General features: G+C 38.6%; 3 protein-coding genes across 3 annotated transcripts in view; 1 reads left to right on the top strand and 2 right to left on the bottom strand.

Moving 5' to 3' along the window:
* LOC120412674 (blastoderm-specific protein 25D) overlaps positions 1-4,105 on the bottom strand; it is a 35,597-nt gene extending 31,492 nt beyond the window's left edge. Inside the window, exon 1 of the mRNA XM_039573240.2 lies at positions 2,963-4,105. Coding sequence (XP_039429174.1) covers positions 2,963-3,245 — 283 coding nt within the window. The 5' untranslated portion in view covers positions 3,246-4,105. The remainder of the gene's footprint in view (positions 1-2,962) is intronic.
* A 3,137-nt stretch (positions 4,106-7,242) lies between these two features.
* Positions 7,243-13,972, bottom strand: LOC120412676 (coiled-coil domain-containing protein 130 homolog). Its single transcript, XM_039573244.2, has 4 exons — positions 13,843-13,972; positions 13,656-13,769; positions 7,832-8,408; positions 7,243-7,775 (listed from the first exon to the last, which is right to left on the bottom strand). Exons 3-4 carry the CDS (start codon positions 8,402-8,404, stop codon positions 7,359-7,361), a joined length of 990 nt encoding a protein of 329 aa, XP_039429178.1. The 5' UTR covers positions 8,405-8,408; positions 13,656-13,769; positions 13,843-13,972; the 3' UTR covers positions 7,243-7,358.
* On the top strand, positions 13,942-17,440 carry LOC120412675 (methionine--tRNA ligase, cytoplasmic). Its single transcript, XM_039573242.2, has 2 exons — positions 13,942-14,082; positions 14,459-17,440. Exons 1-2 carry the CDS (start codon positions 13,980-13,982, stop codon positions 17,278-17,280), a joined length of 2,925 nt encoding a protein of 974 aa, XP_039429176.1. The 5' UTR covers positions 13,942-13,979; the 3' UTR covers positions 17,281-17,440.
* Positions 17,441-24,321: the final 6,881 nt, after the last annotated feature.

Below are 24,321 nucleotides of genomic sequence, written 5' to 3'. Positions count from 1 at the left end.
AACACATTTTTATACATAACTTTTGAACTACTTATCGAAACTTCAATCTGTATTAAACTCGATATATGGGACCCTAAACCAAGTCGAATGCAACAGGTTCGGTTCAAATCGTTTAAGCCAGTGCCGAGAAACATGAGCTAGTTTGTTGGTCACATACATACATACACACACACATACACACAGACATTTGTTCAGTTTTCGATTCTGAGTCGATATGTATACATGAAGGTGGGTCTACGACGTTTTTATGCAAAGTTCATTTTTAGAGCAGGATTATAGCCTTACCTCAGTGAGGAAGGCAAAACTAGCTTATATCTGTAAGCCCATACATCCAATTGAAATGTGGTCACAAACTTATGGGAAATTGGACGAGCTTTCCGGTAAAAATATTTTCTAGACTGAAAAATCAAGTCTGTCCTATAGAATTTGCCAAAAACCTATTTTTTCAACATTTTTATTTTTAAAACCGCTGTAACTTTACAACGATTGGACTTAGGACAATGGTCAATATGGAGACCTTTATGTATAATTGTCTGGAAAATCGACTCTCGTGTTCGGTTTTTGCAAATTTTGATGTTTAGAGCACTTTTGAAAAAAAAAAACAGTTTCAGTAAAAGGATTTTTGTATTTTTTAGGTGAGTTGCTCTATCCTGCATTTTTCATGAGTCTTTTTGTAACATCTTAGGCTATTTTCACAAAAAATTTGAACGAGAAAAAAATCGTGGGCTCACCTTCAAAATTTACTTTTAAACATAAAAATCAAAAAATCTCTTTAAAGTGGATAGTTTTTTTTGTTTCGGTGTATTTTTTTCGAAAAGTCCGTCAAATTTCCTATAAGTTTGTTTTTGACCACTTTTTGATACGAAGCAACGGCTTCGAGATACAACAATATTTAAATTACGAAATAAAAAAAATATTGAAAACACTTACGCCCTTCTCAAATGTCATTATCAAGTGTAACTGGCTCCATATACACCAAAATGGCTTATATAAGCGTAGGATAACATGTCTACAAAGTTTCATTGAAATCGGAAAGGATCGGGTACAACCGATTCCCTATTTGACATGGAAATTCTCATTAATTAAAACATCTTTTAAATTTTAGTGAATTTTTGATGTAAAAACCGCAAAAAGTTTTTTTTTCGCTAACTTATTTGCCCCTTTTGAAATGTAAGGCTCCAAAAAAAGTCTTGCTTGTGATTGGACAGTAGACAAAAATAAGGGTCTCTTTTTTATATCGTTCAAGTTGGAGAAAAAAAATCTTTGCATATTTACAAAAAGTGTTTCTTTAAATAGTTAATAACTTGTCAGGGTTAACTCGGATCGTTTTGCGGTCTTGGACAAAGTTGTTTGTCTTAAAATTTTGCTTTTCCCCATACATTTTTTCGAATATTCTCATACAAACTTCAACGACAAAAAGCGACCCTTAACCCTTAACCGATTTGCCTCTAAATTGGCAAAGTTACTTATTTTTACCTGAAGAATCGAGCCAGGGGGTATCTCCTTCAAAATTTTCATTTTTTCTTGTGACCCGATTGACAGTCTCTAGCTTTGTTTATGTTCACAACTAAGAGGACTCTTAGGTTTACAACTGAGATCGAAAATTAAGTTACACATTCTCACATCCCCAAACATTTCTAAATCGCGCAAATCCTCAAAATTGCGAAACTGTGACCTTCCCATAAAGCAGTGTTGTAAATGAGTGATAGAAAAAAAACTATCATTTGATGATTCTTGCACCAAAATAACCGTCCCTTTGTAACTTATCTCTCTATCATTCCTTCTCTTTTTTTTCGTTCACGAACACTCGCCAAAGATTTTTTCGTTTTCTCAACCAACCGCAATGAAAAAACGCAAAATGGGGATTGTTTTGTGGCTACGCTCTGTTGAGGGGACATGATTGTGAATGTGGGAATGAGAGAGAAAACGTGAATGGCACATGGGATTGTGTAAACAGGAGAACTGTTTTTGCTGAGAATTTCAGGCATGATAATTGTAGTCGCTGAGAATATTTTTGCAACCCTGCTATATTCGATTATTCGATTAAGCTTAGTATCAAAACAAACGTTTCTCCCCTACTGGACAAACCCGTTGTCAACCTTGGAGTAGAAGATTGAGTGATTTGCAAACAATCACCTGTTTTGGGGAGTAACCCCAACCGCTGCTATCGCTTGCACACGGGCGATGATGTCAATTTTGGCCAAATTTATAACGCATCCACCTTCTTATCGCTTTTGAAAACAGTGGACAGTTTACAGAATAATTGAACTGCAAAATAATCGTCTTATCTGGTCTATTAGGTGGTGATCTCTCCTTTCGCTCGGCGGCGATAAGATATTGAAGGAAAATTTGCACGAAAGAACGCTTCAAGTTAGCTTCCACGAAATGAATCAAACGATTGATTTTTACAACACCGACTAGCAGAAGTTCTTCCGTTGCGTTGTGGGCAATATTAAGTTTCCATTAACTAAAACACTCGTCCTTGGCTAAAGTACGGCTTCTGCGAGCAAACGAAGAAGACGACGGACGACGACGCATACCTTCTTCCTTCCATACTCTGAATAGACATGCCGTCTCCGCCAAGTTCTGTGTGTTTGTGTTGTGCTTCTTTATAGTTAGGACTACTAATTAGGCTGCTGTTCACGTGTTGTTTAGTGTTTCCGAAATGTTTTATTTTATTTTTTTGTTTCTACTGCGTTATTTTTGTTACTGCGACGGATGTTTTTGTTGGAAGTCGTTTTGAGCTGCCGAATGTAACGACGCAAGAATTTAAGTGACATAAATTAACAATTTTACGATAGCGTTAGAGCGATTTTTCTAGTTACTTTTACTAAACATTCTAGCGCCAATGATTGTCAGCCACTTAATTAAACTATCAAAAAATAGTCAACTAATTTTACGGATTGTTTATCCTTCCTCAAACCCACAATTATCCCCGGATCGTCAATCAAAAACCTCTCACCTGGCAGCCCCTCTCCACCCCTCTGCTGCTCCTCGCCGCCCAGAATGTGCAACAATCCTTCGCGAAACTCCTTGAACGTGATCCGCTGCTGCTTCTGTTGCTGCTGATTCTTGCTGTTCTCGCCCAGCAAGCACCGCACCAGCAGGTGGCCACGCTCCTTCAGCTCCAGCGTGTGGCACAGCTTGACCAGCGCTTCCCGGTCCAACCGGCCGCACGAATCGACGTCGTGCGCCTGGAACATCTGGAACAATCGCTGCTCGTACGGATCCGACGAGAGGGCCATCGCCTCTTTTTTTTCACTCTACTGATCTAGTTTAGCGGACTCTCAGACTCTCGCGTGCGGCCACTCCGGATTTTCTCTTCTTGCGTCTCTTCCTCGAGTTGCGAAACATAAAACCACGACACGGCGGCAAGATTTATGTTGTTTATTTTGCTTTTTGGTCGTTTCTCGGAGTTGGCGGTATTCAGGGCGGCCACGGAACGGACAACCCGTAAAACCGCAGACACACACAAACACAATCAAAGCACACTTGACGTCGTTTTATTGGCCAAACTTTCGGCGCAGCACTTTTTGGCTCTTTTTTATGACCCCGATGACATTCCCTGCCAGGGCACGCGAACCTGCTCTCCCCTTTTGGGACACAGGCAAGAAGACCTTGCCGAGACGACCTCAAAAGGCGGCTGCTTACACGATGACGAACGCTGCTTTTGTTGAAGAGCTTGAGCAAACACACAATAGGAGGAGGAAATCGATTTTCCTTCGTTTTATTTCTTCGCGATCTCGTCTGCGCAGCACAATTAATTTTTTCACCCTACCACACCACCAGCAAACAACCAGACCAAACCAACAACAAAAAACGCGAAAGAAAACTCCCGTAATTTTCTGGAACTCCCGTAATCGCGACGTGTAATCTTCCTTCTTCTTTGACTCTTCAAGCACAGACTCTTCCTTTCAACTAAACAATAGCGAGAACAATAATCAGCGCTTCTTAACGCTGCTATTGTGAAATAATTTCTCCACCTAAACACCACACAGACGAGACGGCCCCCTTTTTTTCTCACGCAATGTCCGCGGACTAATGGACGACGACGAGGACGACGGAACGACGATCTCCTCTTGCTGCAGCGAAGGTGAATGCGTAATCATCACAAAAGATTGCGAGCGAGCTCAGCAAGAACTGTCAAACAGAAATGTCAGCTGACGCGACTGATGGGTTTGAACGCGGGAGGTCGAATTGCGATGTTTTTTATGGGTTGGAAAAAGTACACGCTAAATTGATTTCATGACAATTTTAATTTCTTTTTTTTTCGTTTGTTAATAGGGTCCTACAGCTCCATTGTAATTTTATATACAATACAAAAAACACGCTTAAAAACAATTCTGATCCCTTATTTTTTTTAATAATAGAATAAAAAAATTGGCAACACAACAAAGAGTTATCTACATGCGCATGTATTGCGTGTACGTACACGAAAAAAATTGAGGTAAAATTTTGTACCGGCCAGCAAAACAAATGGCGTGCTAGTGATAACTCTATTGTACGATGGATCAACTAACTACCCTTGCAAAAAGCTGTCAAGTAGGACTTTTTCTGTCAAGAAGTGCCGCAAAACTGGCACCGACGAGTGCGGCACTCAGTGCCGCACCGGCTGTTCAAACGAACGTATCATAAGTGTCTAAGGTATAAGGCAGGGGTGCCCAACCTTTTGGCCTTGCGGGCCAGATCTGAATTTTCTGAAGCAGTGGCGGGCCGGTACTAATGTTGATAAAAGTTTATTTCATAAAATTTATTTTATTAGCTTTTCTAAGAAAGCAAGTAAATAAAATAGTGTAGCAAATAAGATTCATAAATCTTGATTTTAAGAAAGCAAAAAAGAGATAACTTTCAAAGATTTATTTAATTTTCTTAATTTTTGGTTAAAATTTTATTTAAATTGTTTTTGTCGATTAAAATTAAATACCCTGATATCATGAACTAAAAAAAATCGTCGTTGCGTAGTTTGAAAAATCAACGAGACAAGATTAAATTTTTTGAAACAAAATATGGATTCAAATTTTCTTTCCGAAAAAAACATTTTTTGTGTTGATGTGCACCTTTATTCAAATATTAAAAAAAACATTTCTAAATGACTTTAAAGACAAGATATTAAAAGAAAGGTAGAAAAATATATATCTGATAGTTTTTAATTCGTCTTTCGTATAATTTCTAAGAAATAATTGAAGTTCATAAAAAAATTGCCAGCTAATTTCTTGACACATTTTAAAACATTTTTTAATATTTTAAAAATATTTTAAGCGATCTTTATTTTCGATATAATTAATTTGCCATTAATTTGTTTTTCTAAAAAAATACATTATTTTTGCTTACTCATTTAAGAATACTAAATTTTAATCAAAATCCTTAAAAATGTAACAATTCAATAGGAAGTAAAAACAGCCAAATTTAAATTTAGTGTCTTTTAGTAATCCTTTTGCACATTTATCAAGTTTAATAAATATAGAAATGATCAGAATTAAATTCAAACATAAAGAATATTGAAATGTAAAAAAAAATCATTTGAAAATATATAAAGGCAAAACCCAAAAAAACGTTGTATTAGCAGCATTCTATGTTAAAGCAAAAAAATAAAATTCAAATTATTACAGCATTGCCTTGGCGTTAAAGCAAAAATAAAACAAATAAATGTTTTGTTATAATATCTGAAAATTTGAGAATACAAAGAGACGAGTTGCTCCTTTTAAATTAAAAGGAACAACTCGTCTCTTTGTATTCACAGTAATGCATTCTGCTAAAACGCTCAACCAAACCACAATGAAAATTTGAGATTCTCAAGTTTATATCTTTAATTTTTACACTTAATTTATTTATTGAGTATTTCATAAACAGCCTTTAGGGCCGGTCATAGAACTATTTTAAAAAGCCGTCGCGGGCCGGATAAAATGGTTTCACGGGCCGGATCCGGCCCGCGGGCCGGACGTTGGGCAGGCCTGGTATAAGGCTTATACGTAGCTCGGAAGGAACGCAAAAATTCATTATAAAAACTTCCAAGAAACGGTCAAGGAAAGGGTCACGAAAAGATTTTTCTAAAGCGGTACCCAGCTGAAAAGGAACAGAAACGGAAAGTGGCGTTTGACGTTTCTTCGAGCGGTAATTGCTTGCAATAAGTTTTGATGAAAAATCAAATATTTTGGATTTGCATATTTGAATGCGACTGAAAATTACAAACGTCATTAAATTTACTGGCAGAAAATTTCAAACATTTAGAAAATAAAATGAATCGAAAACTCAACATTTTTGAAACACAGAAATCTAGATTAAATTTTCAAAAGGTTTTTTTCTGCATAGGAGACCCATGACGGATAGTTTGTTTTGAAAATTTAATCAAGAAAATTAAAAATTCAAAAATACAAATAATCAACAAAAAATTTTAGATTTCAATAAACAATAATTCAGAGATTAAGAATTTAAAAATACAAATTGTAAACACAAAAAATCATAAATGCAAATCAAAACTTCAAATAAACAAAATTAAATAATTTTAAAATTCTAGATTCACATATTGCTAAATTGATTTTTTTTTAAATCTTAAGTCCAAAGCCAGAATTGAGCATTTTTTTTTAAAAAAAAGGTCCAATAAACCAAATTATCAGTTTTTGCTTTTTAGTGTTTTTGGAACCGCCTTGAGTCAGCGATATTTAAAAATAAAGTTTAGTTTAAAAAAACTCCAAAATTAAAACAAATAAAGTTAAAAATTGCTACAACTAAAAAAATCTAAAGAAATTATAATTTAAAAAAAAAATGATAAAAACCTTAAAAAATACTCAATAAAATTAAAACTTAAAAATTCAAAAATCTAGAAATTTTAAAAAAAATCAAACCAAGCAAGATTTTTTTTATCTTTCACTAAATTTGACTTTCATTTTTTTTATTTATTTTTTTGTAATCTAAGAAGGTGGCAAAAATTGCGGTATTTACGAATTTAATAATTGATGAATTGAGAATTGAAGAATTTCAGAATTTAAAGATCTTCGAATATTGAGAATTGAAGAATTTGTAAATTTTGCAATTTAATTAAAGAATTCAGTTTTTTTTTTGATTTTTGTTTTTATTCAATTCGTAAATTTGTGGATTCTTTAAGTTTTAAATTAATTTATTTTTGAATTTGTGCTTTTTTAAAGCATTTTGAATTATGAATATTTTAATCATTTTATTTTTTTTTTCTCCCAAGAACCTCAAGCGCGCGCACCATAGCCCGCGCTCAAACGATTTCGATTTAACATAAAAATTCAGATTTTTATTTTCATACTTAGAATTTTAGTTAAGCATACAAGGAATTTCTCATACAGGAAAGATCATGAAAATTGTGCAAGCAATCGATTTTTCATTTCTCAAACTCAGTCACTATCACTCGAACCCGAGCCGTAATTGCACAACAACAGTTTCGGCTTCTTCTCCTCCACGATCGTCTCCTCAACCTTCCGTTTGCTTCCACTCGCTAGTATCAATGCCGGCGAAGCGGCTGTCTTTTTGACGATCCCCAAACTTTTCATCTCCAGCTTCGCACCAGCGATCTTCACCTTTTGCGCAGAACTCTCGCCCACTCCAGAAGTCGAAGGCAGCGCGGGACGGGTAAGAATTGTCGATCTTTTTTCCCGATCCCGCTCTGCGATTGATTTCGCCGAGTGAAGTCGCATCAGCGAGGCCATCTTCCGATCGGATTCACTTTCCGCCAGCAGCGAAATGTCCAGACTAGATTTGGCGAGCAGAGCTTTGTCTTTTTCGTCTTGCTGCTTGATTTGCTTTTTGGAGGCCTGGAAAAAATGGAAGTTGAGTTATTTTTCATAGATTTTGGCACGAAATAACTCACTCTAAATTCTGCCCTCAATCGACTGTTGGCTTCGAAATCGTCTCTCCATACTCCGCTATTTCGTTGATACAACTGCCCGAGCACTGGTTTCGCATCTTCAGCGGCCTTGGTATCTTTGGCACCATGCTCAAGCTTGTACATGGGATCATCGAACAGTTTCTTCTGGACTTCTTTCGTTTCCGGCACGATCTGTTCATTTTGCGTGGGATCCCACCGATTTTCCTGCCTCCGTGCACCGGTTACGATCACGTAGTCCAAATTGGCGGGGTCAGTTTTAATCTCAAAGTGGTTATCACAAAGATGGCACTTCATGCGAAACTGGTAAATCGGCGTCGAGTAGTACATTCCGACTTTTGTCTTTTCCGCATTGTACCGTACGCCCATGCCAATGTGATTTTTGCACCCATCGCACCATATGTTGTAGGGCATTTCGAAGCGTATGATGATGATGCCAAGGTGAATTTTGCGCGCTCGTTCGCGCAACGCGTGTGTACCCTGCCATTTGTTCAAACTTCCAACCTTTGGGTCGTAGTCGGGTGGGTAGTAGTGATTTTGACCTTTGCGTTCTCCCATTTTGCTGTTAAATTTGATGAAAAATTGAGAATTGTTATTATTTCTTTAAATATAAAATAATCAGAAAAAAATGTCAAAATAATCACTTTCTTAAGACAGCACTTGGTTACAAGACAAAAAAAGTTTTTTAGAAAAAAAACATCTCTCGCCTTGAAATTTTCCTGGTGATGCACTTGACCGTAATTTCCCGACCCACGATCGAGATTTCTCGATCAAAATATTACGATTGTAATTTGTCTAAGGAAAGTCGTAATTTGTCTATAGTATATTGATATCATTCGGTCGCCATTTTTCGATCTGCTATCGACAAATTACGACTAACGATCGAGAAAATCTCGATTGTTTTCGAAGCATGTTTATAAAAATCAAAAAATTCAAAAATTCAAACATCAAAACATTCCAAAAACATAAAATTTAAAAATATGAAAATACAAAAAAAAATAATAAAACAAAACTTCAAAAATATAAATTCTAGCAAAACATTGCAATAGGGCCGAAGCCGAAGAGTAAACAAAGAATCTATCCTGCTCGTTCCTTATGTAAACATCAGATGACGTGAGCAGGCTAGACTCTTTGTTTACACTTCAGCTTCGGCCCTTTTACATTGTTTTGCTTGAATTTCAACAATTGCAGAGTTTTTGACAAAGAACTTTGTCCTAAGGGCACTGTCTACGGGTGTCAATCCAAAATTTCGCGAAGCGAAAGTGTAACGATTTGTGTAATCGTTTAAACGCTTATATCTTCCACCCAATTCAAGTAATCTGCATGCTTTATCCACCAAACGAAAGGGGAAGTCTTAAATTGCAAGTAGACTACCTCACAAAGTTGATAAAACTTTGTTAAAGTACTCAAAAGTTAAGATGAAAAATAAAAATTCAGACCGGGAAAATCCCGGTCGCTGATTGGTTGAGCGCAACCTTTCCCGAACACATTAATCAGATTCAAGTATCTAGCACTTAGCAAATTTTGCTCTCTGCCACTGCTTCGAAAGCGTCGAGCCGTCACAGCCAAGCGAGGTTATAAAAGAGCGCCGTGCCGCCGGTTGAAGCTCAAACGAGTCCGAAGCTTTGCACGAGGAGGATCGAGAAGCAGCAGCAGCACAGCAGAGCCGCCGAGAGGAAGGAGAGAATTGAAAAATTGGAAAGAGAGGCAGAGCAGGCGCGGGAGGGAAAATTGCCGGCAACTTGGAGTGTCATCATCGCATGGTTTTATCATCGTCATAGGACGTTAAAATGGCCCTTTTCAGGGCCAATTCACACGAAAGAGTATTCTTTAAAAATCTGGTTGGGTACGGTAGTGAGTGTTTGTGTGTGCGGAAGGGAAATCGAGTGGCAAGTTTGGGGCTTGAAAGAGCACCAAATTATCAACGCATACACACAAACGCGGGCTGGGGAGCTTCATTTGTGTGCGCCTGGTTTCTGCCGTGCAACTACCCTTCACGAGTTTGCTCATCCGATCGATCTTGGGGAAAATCGATTTTCGATATTAGTGTGGTTCCGCGAACACAATTTTAGTGTGGTTTACTACACACACACACACACACACACACACGAGCAAATCCACAGTCGATGGCGCTTTCTTGCTACAAATACACTTGCAACGCACTGTTTGGTGCTCTAGGTGGTGTGTAGTATGTGTAAAGAGAATGAATAAAAAGATCGGAACCCAATTTTTTGCGAAGCGAAATCGTTACGTGGCGATTTCCCCTCTTCGCAGACTTCCCCTCCTTTTCCTTCACGCTGATTGGTTGAACAAACCTTTCCCGATCATCCTCTCCGAGAGACGTGAGATTGATGTATCTAAAATCATCTCCACTCAAGCTCATAATTTTCTGACAGCCGAGGAGTCAACATCGAGTGGCAGTTGCAGAATCAGAAGGGACAGCAGAAATTTCCCCCGGTCAACGACGTGGAGAGGTCGCCGAAATGGCTCGGGCCGTCGCAGGAACGGGACGGATTGTCGCTGCAGGCCATCAAGGAAGAACGTTAGGGACCGATGTGGTCAAGCTGCTGATCCCGGAAGGCTCCGGTTAACGGCATCAAGAAGGGGTCTCCGTGTTGATCGAGAACCAGTTCCCTTTGGGTCAAGTTGGTTGTGGTTGCGATAAAGTTTATGGTTTTTGATACTGGACATGAAATTTAACATTTCGGCAGTCGTGACCGCAATCCGGAGTGGCCGGAGGCCCCGCGGATGTTCCGAAGGGGGACATTTCCCGAACCAAAAGAGTTGGGGCAATATGGGTATCAAACTTTATGGTTTTTGATACTGGACATGAAATTTGAAATTTCGGAAGTATTGGCCACAATCCGGAGTGGCCGGAGGCCCCGCGGATGTTCCGATGAGGGGACATTTGCCGAACCATAAGAGTTAGGGCAATATGGGTATCAAACTTTATGGTTTTTGATACTGCACATGCATCTGACCATTATCTGAAGTTACGCAGTTAAAATAAATCGCTTATTTTACGCAGGAAGTAATAAATCGATTACTGCGATTGCCTTTTTATTGTGCCGCGGCGAAATTCTGTTTCTGGAAATATAGAATAACTATTTCGAATTCAATTAGAGCCCTTGAAAGGGCAGTTTTAATGTTTGCTGTTGAAATTTACTTTGCTGCCGCCAATTGCTTGCAACAGCCTTGCAAAAACATTTCCGCATCTTGATAACTTTCGAGTGGTGAGGGAAAGTCGATTGATTTCACCTTGATTTCTATTGCAGCTCCATTTGCAATTTCCGTCCCCTTAGTTCGATAGGACGTTGATATTATGTCTTAAAACTATTCACAAAAGAGTTGTCTTATGTAATTATAAGGGAATCATGGGGAAATTTGGACCGGACATTCTTATCGAAAATTTCAACAATCATCTTGCAAAGTTCTTTGTCATACTGGTCATGTGTAACATAACCACCTGCACCTTTTTTTAAATGGCCCTTTAAACCTTTAAACTGTTAAACTCGAGGTTGAACTATATATCTTTTACTGCTCGATCAACCCCCAGGACATGAGCTGTTTGCAGATGCGCTGCCACTAGACCCGGTCCTGGGCTCCCACACTTTCCGTATTAAATCAATCAAAACTTCAAACCTAAAGTTTTTTTGTTTAAAGGACCTATTCAAAAAAAATCTAGAATTATAAAAATTATAGTTTTTCAAAATTTTTAAGACATTTTGAAATGAAGCAATTTAAATAATCTAAAATTTAACAATTAAAAAATGTCAAAATTTAAATTAATAAATTCATATATAATTGTTTTTTTTTAATCTACCATTTTCAAATAACTTCATTTTTAATTATTAAAATTAAAAAAAATCAGAAAGCATTTCTCGAGTTGTTTTTTTTAAGGTCCAATAAACCAAATTTCCAGTTTTTGCTTTTAGGGTGTTTTTGAGACCGCCTTGAGTCAGTAGTAACTAAAACACCCAAAAAGTAAAAATTGAAATTTTGGTTTATTGGACCTTTTAAAAAAAATCAAGATTTTGTTTTGTTTATTTTTTTAATTTTGAGAGCATGTTGTTTTGCAACTAGATTTTTTCTTAATTTTCGTTCGTTTTCGTTTTCGTTTTACGGAGCAAGGTGGGGGACGCGGCCTCAAGTCAGTCCAAGTCCGGTTTCTTGTGGAAAAAAGGGTAGTGGCCGAACTAGTATTGCATACCAAATGAACACCACCGGAAGATATAGGGGATCGGGAGGGGGGAGGTGAAAGAAAATTAGTGTTGATGTGAGTAGTAAGAACTTGGATGATTTGAGCAGTTACGGTAATCTAAGTTTAACACTGAATAAAGAAAATCTGAAATTGTGATTCAAAGTAAGAAGGCCCGGAATAAATTAAATTATTAGTTAATTAAATAAGAAAATGTAACTAATCGGAGATCTATACAAAAGAAACCTATGATGTATTCCAAATTTAAAGGAAATAAAAAATACTAGAGAAAAAAAGATGAAAACTAACTGCCGACCTGTCACGTCCGTCAATAGTCTTGTCGTACATTACAACTAGAAACAGATCTGCCAATGAAATGTTACACTTCGTTCAAATCAACTAATCATTTAAGTCCAATTATTCATCGACGGAAAACTATCTAACTTTAATCAACAACCTAAACTAAACTGTCTGAAAGTAAATTTAATCTCAAATCCCCGAATGTTTTATTATAACGCCAAATAAGGTAAAGGATCTTGTTTTTAAACCAGTCTTGCCGCTTCCAAAAACCAATAAACATAAATGAATAGTTCATAAGTTGAACACTAGTAATTAAGACGACTATTTCATGCCTTTCATTTCATTAGGGCATAGAGCTTTGCAAACAAGAGTGCATCTCTATTATACCTTATGTAAACTGTCATTTGAGTGAAGGAGACACACTCCTGTTCACAAAACCCATGCGCCCTTTTGAAATGTTAGGCTCCATTTGATCGTCAAGGCTCCAGTAGACCCTCGATTCGCAACAATGGTCGATACAACCATAATCCGAAAACCGTTAGTTCAACAGATTAACGAATTTTGTCCGATATCATCGCACTATTGATTGACCGAGACTCTATGGAAATTTTGACATATCAAAATGCTACGTAATAATATTTTTTTTAAATAAATTTCAAAATCTATTCTATCCTACAATGCCTAGAAGAGGCCTCTGTTTCTGTTGTGAGTAAGCGCTGGTTTCAGAGTTCATTTTTCAATTTAAAAGGGGTGGGAGACGACTAATTTGCTTCATGAACTCCTACTCGGCCTTGGGACCACCTCTTAAGACACTGATGGCTCCTAGCTAGGAATTAAACCTAGACACAGCGTCGAGGCCCGCTTCGCATGGCAAAAATGTTGGCTGGGGGGAAGTGATATTATCACGAAATTTTATTTTAAAGCCAACATTGCTAACGGCGTCGAGGTCCTTACTCATGCCCAAGGAACTAGATTTTTTCTTAATTTTAATATATAATAAACCAGTTAGCTATTTGTTGTTTTTGAAATCGATGATATTTTGATTATTTTTAATTGCTGTTTTTAGGAATAAAAAACGAAATTTCTCGCTAAATTTTAATTTTTTAGAGCCCCATTGAAAGTTTGAGATGAATTTAATATTCTATGTTTTCTATTTCGACCTGATCGACCAACTCCCCTAAAAGGAGAAGCAAATTTTGAAAACAAAAAACAAATATCGCAAGTTTCGATAGATTTACTGTTTCTAATATACATTTTTAACTAATATAATAATTTTTAAGCTGTCTCTTAACAAGTAAATCACAAACTCACCTTAAATTTGTTGAAAATCTGCTCAAAAACTCAAATTACTCCAAACTTGCACTGCGCTGTTTACGTTTTCCTCCGTTTCGATTTCAAGCTCGCGAGCACTGACATTTCGCCCCACTGCAAAAGAGACGGCCGTAAAGAAGAGTGTCAAACTTTAGCGCCGACGCGATGAAAAACACAAAACGTGCACCTGACAGTCCACGGTAGCAGATTTTTCACGCGAAAGTTGGCGAAAATCGCGTTCTAGCGCACGCAAAAATTGCATCATTCTCTTCCTAAACTGCGATAAAACCCAGTGACTAACGGAAGTGGACCGACGACTCCGCGATGATCATCTACACGAACCCGGGAAATCCGTTCGGATTGAAGCTGCTGATTTGTGCGAAATTCGCCAAGAAGGAGGTGCAGGTGAAAACGGTGTCTATAAATGGTAAGTACAGCAGTTTTGTACATTGTTGGCCTGCTTTGATAAGGGGGCTGGCGCGATCCGGAATATTGCTTATCGCGGTTTGGTTTCTTAGTGGGGTGCGAGTGGTTGCCCCCCTGCGAGGGGGCCCAATCTTGACGGGGCGGGGTCAAGAAAGGTCATATCAATGAGCGCCTGCTGGGATGGAATTGATGTTTTGGGAGTCTCGATTTCAGAATAACATGGTGACGACTTTGATGAAAAATAGACAATAATCGTCTGTGATGATCAAAAGCAGAGTCTAGTTGACATTTTATTTAGGCACTTTCTGACTTGTTTTCGTATGCTCTTGAAATAGTTTAAGACAATTTTATTGAACAAGTTTTAAAAAATATTACAGATGCCGAAATCAAGGACATGAAGCACCTGCCGATCCTGCAGCTGCCCAGCGGCGTCCAGCTGTTCTCGACGGATGTGGCGGCAAAGTATCTGCTGCAGGGCGAAACGCCCGTCATCCAGCGGGACGAGTGGCTCGAGTGGTCCACGACGCGCCTGGCCCCGGCTCTGGCGCATAACATGGCCGTCGGAAGCCGCCAGGATGCGAACGCGAAGCCGATCCTGAACTCGCTGGTCAAGTTCCTGGACGATTGCCTGAGCAAGAACACCTTTCTAACCGGGGAGAAGCTGACCTCGGCGGACATTAGCGTGTGGAGCTTGCTGGCGCCGGACGGCACGCTGAAGGGGGCCCAGAACATCGACAACTTGCTCCGGTGGTACCGGGCCATTAAGGTGATGCCGGAGGTGACGGCCGCGCTGGAGCAGCTTCCGCTGGCGGAGTTGAGCTTTGCCTCGCTGCAGCACTCGAACAAGTTTGGAGGGCTGCACCACATCGTGCTGGATCCGGAGATCATCGACTTTGAGGGCCAGGTGCTGAAGGACACTTCGGACAACATTGCCGCGACGGTGCAGAAGGAGGAGATCCAGGCGGCGAAGGATCTGTTTGTGCCGGTTGTCGAGCGAGAAGTGGTTGAGGAGAAGATCGTCCTGCCGAAGGCCGGTCAGAAGAACAATCTGATAACATCGGCCCTTCCGTACGTAAACAACGTGCCACATCTGGGAAACATCATCGGTTGCGTCCTCTCGGCTGATATCTTCGCGCGGTACTCGCGCCTTTGTGGCTACAACACGCTGTTCATCTGTGGCACGGACGAGTACGGAACGGCAACGGAGACGAAGGCCCTGGCGGAGAAGCTCACGCCGAAGCAGATTTGCGACAAGTACTTTGAGATCCATAACTCGATCTACCGCTGGTTTGGCATCGGCTTTGACTACTTTGGCCGGACGACCACGGCCGAGCAGACGCAGATCGTGCAGGAGATGTTCATCGAGCTGTACAACGGCGGGTTCATCGAAACGCGCGCGGTGGATCAGCTTCTCTGTCAGAAGTGCGATCGCTACCTGGCGGATCGGTTCGTCGAGGGAACGTGCCCCCATCCGGGTTGTGGTTACGAGGACGCCCGCGGTGACCAGTGCGACGCTTGCGGTAAGCTGGTGAACGCGATCGAGTTGATCCGTCCCCGTTGCAAGGTTTGCAACACTTCGCCCATCATTCGTCAGTCGAGCCAGTTCTTCCTGGATCTGCCGAAAATCGAACCCAAGCTTAAAGAGTGGGTTGACCGGGCTGAAAACGGATGGACCAACAACGCTCGGGTTATCACGCGCGCCTGGCTGAAGGAAGGACTCAAATCGCGTTGCATCACGCGTGATCTCAAATGGGGCATTCCCGTTCCGCTCGAGGGCTACGAAGACAAGGTGTTTTACGTGTGGTTCGACGCCCCGATCGGTTACATGTCCATCACGAGTCGCTACAGCAAAGAGTGGAAACAGTGGTGGCAACCGGAGCAGGACAAAAAGATCGACCTGTTCCAGTTCATGGCCAAGGACAACGTTCCGTTCCACTCGGTCATGTTCCCGGCCACGCTGCTCGGCATCGACAAGGGCCACACGCTCGTGTCGCACATCATGGCCACCGAATATCTCAACTACGAGGACGGCAAATTCAGCAAGAGTCGCGGCATCGGCGTGTTCGGTAACGACGCGTACGACACCGGCATCCCGGCGGACGTCTGGCGCTTCTACCTCGCCTCAGCCCGTCCCGAAGGCCAGGACTCGAGCTTCAGCTGGAACGACCTCGCCGCCCGAAACAACAGTGAACTGCTCAAAAACGTCGGCAACTTTGTCAACCGCGCGCTCGTGTTCTGCGAAAAGTACTTTGACCAAACCGTTCCCCCAATGGTCCTCAACGAAGATGACTTCACGCTGCTTGCCCTCATCAACCGTGAACTGCGCGGTTACGTCAACCAAATGGAGCGTGCCCGACTCCGGGACGGCATCCGTCACCTCCTGCAAGTTTCGCGCTACGGCAACCAGTACATGCAATCCGAGGAACCGTGGGTCCTAGTCAAAGGCACCGACGACCAAAAAGCACGCGCCGGCACCGTCATCGGCCTCTGCGTCAACTTTGCCTGCCTCATCGCCACCCTACTCTTCCCCTTCATGCCATCCACGGCACGCAACCTCTACGCCCAGCTCAACATCAAAAGCGGCCACATCAACCCGGACAAACCGCAAATGCGCATCCTAATCCCGACCGGCCACAAAATCGCCAAACCCGTCGTCCTCTTCAACAAAATCGAACAGACCAAAATCGACGAACTGAAGAAAAAGTACGGCGGAGTTCAGCAACCAGCCGCCACGGAACAAAAAGCCGTCGGCAAAGGTGGCAACAAACTGTTCAACTCGCTCGCCGAAGCGCAAAAAGCCGTCGACGAGCAGGCGGCCAAGGTGCGCAAGGTCAAGTCCACCGGCGCCGACAAGAGCGTCTGGCAGCCCGAAGTCAACATTCTGCTCGAGCTGAAAAAGCAGCTGCAAACGCTCAGCCAGCCGCGCACCTCCGGAAGCCTCTCGGCCCTTTCAGGATCGGACGCAACAGCGGCGGCGCAGCCGCCAAAATCCGACCCGGACGCGGTAAAGACGCTCGAGGCGGAAATTGCCGCGCAGGGTGAGAAGGTGCGCACGCTCAAGGGAAGTGGCGCGGAAAAGGCCGTCTGGCAGCCGGAGGTGGCCGTGCTGTTGGGTTTGAAGGAAAAGCTGGCCAAGCTGACGGGAGGGGCGCCGGCGGCCGCTGCTTCGGCAGGAGGAAAGAAGAAGAATAAGAAGTAAGGGGGAGGACATTGAATCATTACAGAACGAACGAAAGTGTGCACATCCTCAATTGGCTTTGTTATGTTTAGTTGTGAGAGTTGACAATTATAATTGTGAAATTACACTGTGTCGTGCAGCATTATGATTAAGAATAAATGGATTTCCAGTGAAGTAAAAATGGTGTAGGATTAATGATGTCACAATTCCATTTCCACAAATGTTTCAAGTAAAATTTCTTTTATTGGATCAATCCCGTACCTGCAACATTCTGCCCAAAATTATTCCTCAACTCTAATCTGCTGGTAAGCTTCTTATGAAAATATTCTTCTCCCTGTTTTATTTTTTCTTGTAGAACTTTTGCAAAAGAGAAAATTGCAGGAAGTACCTACGCTGCGAAAAAGTTACTTAAGTTAGCTTGCAGGTGCTGCAGACATTATACAATTCTGCGGGTACGTTTAAATAATGTTGTATTCGATATAATAATATTGAACATCCAGAAAAAAACCTCATAAAGAAGAATCTTAAAATGCAGAATCTTGAAATGATTTCAGATTTCGTAAAACAGAGGAAAAGCCATAAAAACAATCATTTGAATCTGGTGGATTTCTTTAAAAAAAAAAAAATTTAGATTACTTTTTCAAAAGGTCCTATGCGCTTTGGGTTTCCCATGATGATAGGACCTTCTGAAAAAAATAGTAATTGAACGTTAAAACGCCTGCCTCACTTTCATAAAGTGATTTTTTTTTTCAAAATATCTGAGATCCGGCCTCAAAAACAGTGTATTAAAAACACTAATGTAAATATAACTTTTGATAAGGTCACACCAAATTCTGATGTTCGTTTTCAGTAAATAAGTTTACTGAAAATTTTCAGTAATCCTATTTTTACTGAAATTCAGCATTAGTCTTTTGGAATTACTGAAAATCAGTAAACCGTATCAAATTTACTGAAAATCAGTAACATTGCTGCCAGTCTATTTATGTTTCTGACATTTGCTCTGCCAGTCTATTTGGTCGCCATTTTAGTTTGTTCTCGAAGCGTGCCGTTGTAAGTTGAGATTTTATCCGCGTCCCCGGCGTAGGAAACCTGCCTGTTCAATCCGAAAAATCCCCGGTGGTTCAAAATCCACGGTCAGCACTGTCTGCGGGTAGAACAAAGATCTTTTTTTATTTTTCCCAAGAGTTCTGTAACAAAATTATGCGGGACCCAAAAATGGCAATTTTTGACCCACTTTGACCCAGAGACCCACCGGAATATCTCCGGCCACCGGAACATTTCCGGGTTCTGCGGGTCATTTTCGGAAAAAAGGACATTCTAACGAGTTCAACTAATAAAGTGGTTTGCCAATTGGTTGAGTTTTCGCTGACCTATGGCCATTTTAGTGATTCCAGTTTCACCCAGGCCTATACGGATTAACTGAAGACACAGTTCAGTTTGACAGTAAAGAATTACTGAAAATTCAGTATTGTTTGACAATTCGTGCTTACTGAAAATTCAGTTCACTTTGACAGCTTATCAATTACTGAAAATTCAGTTTTATTTGACAAGTCTTTATTTACTGAAATTTCAGTTCAGTTTGACAGATCTTCGATTGCTGAAAATTCAGCTTTTCTTACGTCATTTTGACATTTTCAAACTTACTGAAAATCCAGTTTACCATCTGTCATCCTGATTGGTTTCAGGAAACTGAAGTTTCAGCAATTTACTATTTACTGAAAAACTTGCTGAAGATTCAGTAGTGCAGATTTCAGTAAATTTTTACTGAAATTCAGTGAAAGAAAGTTGCTGTCAGATTTTCAATCTTTTGGACTCTTTGGAAAGATCTCTTTACTACCCATCCAACGATAGGTCGCATGGTAGAGCCAGACAACGTTTTCATCAAAATATGTGAGATCCGGCCTCTAAAAAATACATAAATAACACTTAAGTGGTTATAACATTCGATAGGGTTGTCAGATCTTCAACATTTTGGGCTCGTTAGAAAGGTCTTTCAAATACCTTTTTAACAATATATAGCATGATGGGTTTTCTTACAAAAACCACCCTTTTTACAATCTTCCAAAGTTTAGCTAAAATAGTTTTTTAAGCATAACTTTTGAAGTACTTTTCTAAACCTCTTTCTAACCCTTGTGGGACTCCAAAACAGATCAAATGGTACCAAATCGGTCCAAATCGGTTCAGCCAGTCCGGAGATAATCGTGTGCATATTTTTCGGTGCACGGACTCACAGACATACACACGCACAGACATTTGTTCAGAATTTGATTCTGAGTCGATAGGCATACGTGAAGGTAGGTCAACGAGGTCGAATAAAGAAGTTCATTTTTCGAGTGATTTTATAGCCTTTCCTCATTGAAGTGAGGAAGGCAAAAATTGAAAACTTCAAAAATAAAAAAATATAAAATCTAATATTTTTAAATTTAATATTGAAAATATTCGAAAAAAAAGTTAGAAATTAAAACTCAAACATTAAAAATCAAGAAAATTTAAACGCAGAAAATTCTAGGGTTTTTTCTCAAAAAAAAAATTTCAATAAAAGAGCACTCAGCTAGCAAAATCTTAACTTAGAAATAGGTATGTCCTCCCTGCAAAAGTGAGTGCAAAGGCATATGAATTGATTTCAGTTGAAAGGTTCTCCAGATCTCTGAATTGCAAATGTAACATCCTGGAGCAGAACTGTTCAATTCTAAAAAACACTATAATTAAAATTGAAAAAAAATTTAAAAATCCAAAATTCTAAATTGTGAAATTTGCAAATACAAGAATCATTTTTGTCTTTAAAAATCTGAAAATTCACTGAATTAAAATCCAAAAACTCTAAAAATTTGAATTCATAATCTTAAAATTAAAAAAAAAATCAAGAATGCAATAAGGCTGGTACAAATATTTTTAAAAGTTTTTGTCACCCCCCCCCCCCCCCCCCCCCCTTCAAAATTGGCCCGAAAAATCAGGGGGCAAAAAAAATATTTTTACAATAAACTTCAAAATTTCAATGGAAATTCAAGTGCAACCCGCTGAAATCAAATTAAAATACATTCTCCTGCGTTTAAAATCATTTTTAGCATGTTTGGGTTTATTAAAAAATCTTAAGATTTTTTGAAAATGTTCGATGCAAAATCTTTATTTTCGATACAATTTTTGTTTTTGTCAGATCTTAGATTTTTTGAAAACTAATGATTGCAAAACAACTGAACTAGTGTAAAATGCATTTTAAAACACTTTTTTCATTTAAATGTGAAGACTATGGCTTGTTATTTAAATTTTTATATTTTTTTATTGTTTTGCCCCCCTCCCCCTTGACCGCGGCCAGGGCCGAGGGACAAAAACTTTTTTAAATATTTGCATCGGCCTAATCAAAATCGATAAAATCGAAAATTTAAAAATCTAGGGCTTTTACCAATTTTACTTCGGTCAATCGCATCATAAAATTTTACCTAAAATATGATTCCAAAACTAATCCAAAGTTGTTTAATTTGATGTTATTTAGAACGACGGCAGTCGAAGAGTTTTTTAAATTTTTAGATTTTGTTATTTTTTTATTTTGAATTTTTCAAATTTTTAGAAGATATTAATCTAGGACCCGAGAAATATAAAATCAAAAATAGGAATTTTGAAGAGAAATAAAAAAATCAGAACGCAAATATTTCAAAATTCATATTCGCAAACATAAAAATACGAATTTTCAAAAATCTACGGACTCTTAAAAATTTTAATACACTCCGGATAATCGAATTTCGACATTTGACCTAAAATATGACTTTAAAAATGTTCCAAAGATGTTAAACTTTCTATTATTCGAGATGGCGGCTAATTAAGAATTTTTGTTTTTTTTTTAATTTTGAATTTTAAGAATTTTGAATATTGAAGAATTAATAAAAACGTTACTTAATCCACCTTTAGGTGGTTGGTGCCTTCCTCACATTCATAAAGTAAAGACACTATTTTTTTTTTATCAAATTATCGTGTATCAAACACATTAAAGTACCTATAACTTTCGATAGGGTTGTCAGATCTTCTATCTTTTGGGCTTGTTGGAAAGGTCTTTTGATAACCTATCCAACGATGGGTCGCATGATAGATCCGGACAACTTTTTCATCAAAATATATGAGATCCGGCTTCAAAAAAGTCTATAAATAACACTTAAGTGCTCATAACTTTTAATGGGGTTGTCAGATTTTCAATCTTTTTAACGCGTTGGAAAGGTCTTTCAAATACCTTTCTAATAATATATAGCATGATGGGTTTTCTTACAAAAACCACCCTTTTTACAATCTTCCGAAGTTTAGCTAAAATCGTTTTTTTAGCATTACTTTTGAAGTACTTTTCTAAACATCATAATATTAACTAGGGTCTTGTGGGACCCCAAGACGGATCGAATGAGACCAAAACGGTCCAAATCGGTTCAGCCAGTCCGGAGATAATTGAGTGCATATTTTTTGGTGCACGAACTCACATCCAGACACACGCACAGACATTTGTTCAGAATTTGATTCTGAGTCGATAGGTATACGTGAAGGTGGGTCTACGAGGTCGAATAAAGAAGTTAATTTTTCGAGTGATTTTATAGCCTTTCCTCATTGAGGTGAGGAAGGCAAAAAGAACAATTATTGAAAACAAAAAAAAATATTTTTGAGTTGAAGAATCAAAAAAAATTATGGATTTCCAATTTTAATTTGAGTTCATTGGTTTTATATTTTGTTGTTTTTCATTATATTATTTTTTAAACTATTGAATTTATTTATTTTGAATTTTTCAATGTCTCGATATTTTAAAAAGAAGACTTATTACATTTTTAAATTTTATGCATTTTGAATATTGAATATTGCAACTCTAGAAATTTTCATTCTTTGCTTTTTTGGGTGTTTTTGAAACCACCTTGAGTCAGGTGCAAAGCAAATAATGAAAATTTTTCTTACTTCTTGAATTTTAGAATTTAATATATTAATTTTTCAATTTTATATTTAATTTAAACAAAATTTAATCTACAATTATTCGAATACTAAAATTTTTAATTTTGAAAATCAATGATTTTTTATTTAAAATATCCTTCTATAATTTTATAAGGGAGCGGTCGTGGCTGAATGGTTACGATGCTCGCTTTATTTGCGGATGGTCCTGGGTTCGAACCCATCTGTTCCCAACGAGAAAGTTCTGGACTTATTAATAGAGCTGGGACTTCGGATATCCGGATAATTTGCAACATTAATAATTCTATTAGAAAATGAACTAACTTAAACAAGCCAGCTTTGTCTCACGACTGTGTGGTGACATAAAGATGAAACAAAATAATTTTACAGGTTTTCAAAAGACATTAAATTTTGTATCACTTGATTTATGGCCGAATACTATTATCCGAAAAACTATCCGATCCGTTACATTTTTATTCTTAAATCTATTTTGGGTTCATCAAATAATTTTATCCAAATAATTTTCAGTTCTGATACGATTTTCGTATATCTCTTTTGATTTGGTTTGAATAAAAAGATGAAATTTGATTTTATATAGAAAAAAAATGTAAATTATCCGGATATCCGAAGTCCCAGCTCTACTTATTAACGTGAAGACTTCCATCATTGTCATGATTTTTCCTTCAAAGATATAAATTTTGCATCGCTTTCAATATTTTGACGAAATTCCTTCAACAAGTTGTTTAGACTAGTGCCCTACACATGCTGATTCCTTCTGGTAACGATTATCCCATTCCTTGTTAAGTTATGGAAATCGTCATTAATCAATGATTGCCAACTAGGACGTCAATGACTGTGCCACAAAATTATATAAATTTTGAAGCACAATTGAATTAGATAAAAAAAAATCTTAAAGTGGCTTCAAGAAGGCAACAACCGGCACATGCACATGCTGATTCCTTTTGGTGCTGAAATTCGGTCAATTGAATTTAATACAGAATATTTTATAGTGATGATCAATTTTCTTCGCAAATGATCAACGGCTTCACCTTAAAAGTTGAATTAAATGTAAAACATGAAAAGCTCACGGCGGGGTTCGTTCCCCTGTTCTTAGGATTGGCAAGCAATATGCTTTCAATTGGTAGTTTGAGGAGGACTGAGACTGATATAGTTGAATCCAAGAATCGGACAAAGAATCAAATTGAATGCAAGTTGAATATCAGAACTCAAACAAGATTGCAAGCGCAGTTGAAATTGAATCTAAAAATCCCTCGCTAAAAATAGCCTGGGCGACTGATAGAATTCATCCAATAAAAGATGAGCAGAATTGAAAGTTTTCCCCTTAGAAATGAGAACACACGAAGAATGCGAACAACAATGCAAAAATTGTCGTTACCACTCGCCTAGGGTGGCTCATCAGACCTTACACCTTCCCAAAAACCGTCCAACTCCAAGCGAAACTTACTTGAGAATACCGTGGAGATTTTCCCTTGATACTCTGAAAAAAGTGTAGCATCAACACTTCTCGTCTTCCAAATCCCTTTCCTTGTCCCTGGTGCGCGGTGGAGATGGGAGCGGCCAGCAATGGTGGTGAGAATCTAGTTCAGGTGGAATTGATTCTATTCCCAATTATCGATTCCTAGGCAACTTGGGCTTAGACAATCATCACATCACATGGCGAAAATCCTGGCTGCAATCCGCTAAAATCACCGTCCCTAGCGAAGCGAAATCCTTCTATAATTTTATAATTTAAGCAGTTATAAACTAACGTATTAAAGAAATGTAGTATTTTAAGAATTTAATATTATTTAAGAATTAAGGAATTCAAGTTTTTTGAATTGTAATTTTTTTTGTTTCTTAAATTTTTGAATTGTTTTAATTCAAATAGAATTCCTTGTGACCAAACTTGACATTAGCCCTTTAAAATTGCGAGTGACAGCTAAAACAAGAAGATCAGCACCCTCGGCTAGTTTTGATCATTTTTGAGATTTTTTTCAAGTTTCCAACCCAGTTGAAACCTCCCTTTCTCAATGGTACCTTCGATATTGACACAACGAGTATTCAGAATTGAATTGGGAATTGCTCAACTGATAAACTCCACTGGCAACTAATCGATTGAACATTTCGAAGACTTGAATAGATTATTATGCG

The sequence above is a fragment of the Culex pipiens genome, chromosome 2 (assembly GCF_016801865.2).
Source record: "Culex pipiens pallens isolate TS chromosome 2, TS_CPP_V2, whole genome shotgun sequence".
NCBI classification, from domain to species: Eukaryota; Metazoa; Arthropoda; class Insecta; order Diptera; family Culicidae; genus Culex; species Culex pipiens.
The sequence above is the reverse complement of the archived record's forward strand: the minus strand, read 5'-3'. Positions and strand labels throughout refer to the sequence as shown.

Coding starts and splice junctions, on each gene's coding strand:
- LOC120412676 (XM_039573244.2), bottom strand. CDS start 8,404: ATGGGAGAACGCAAAGGTCAAAATCACTACTACCCACCCGACTACGAC. Junction 7,776..7,831: donor GATTGAGGGCAGAATTTAGA/GTGAGTTATTTC, acceptor CATTTTTTCCAG/GCCTCCAAAAAGCAAATCAA.
- LOC120412675 (XM_039573242.2), top strand. CDS start 13,980: ATGATCATCTACACGAACCCGGGAAATCCGTTCGGATTGAAGCTGCTG. Junction 14,083..14,458: donor GAAAACGGTGTCTATAAATG/GTAAGTACAGCA, acceptor AAAATATTACAG/ATGCCGAAATCAAGGACATG.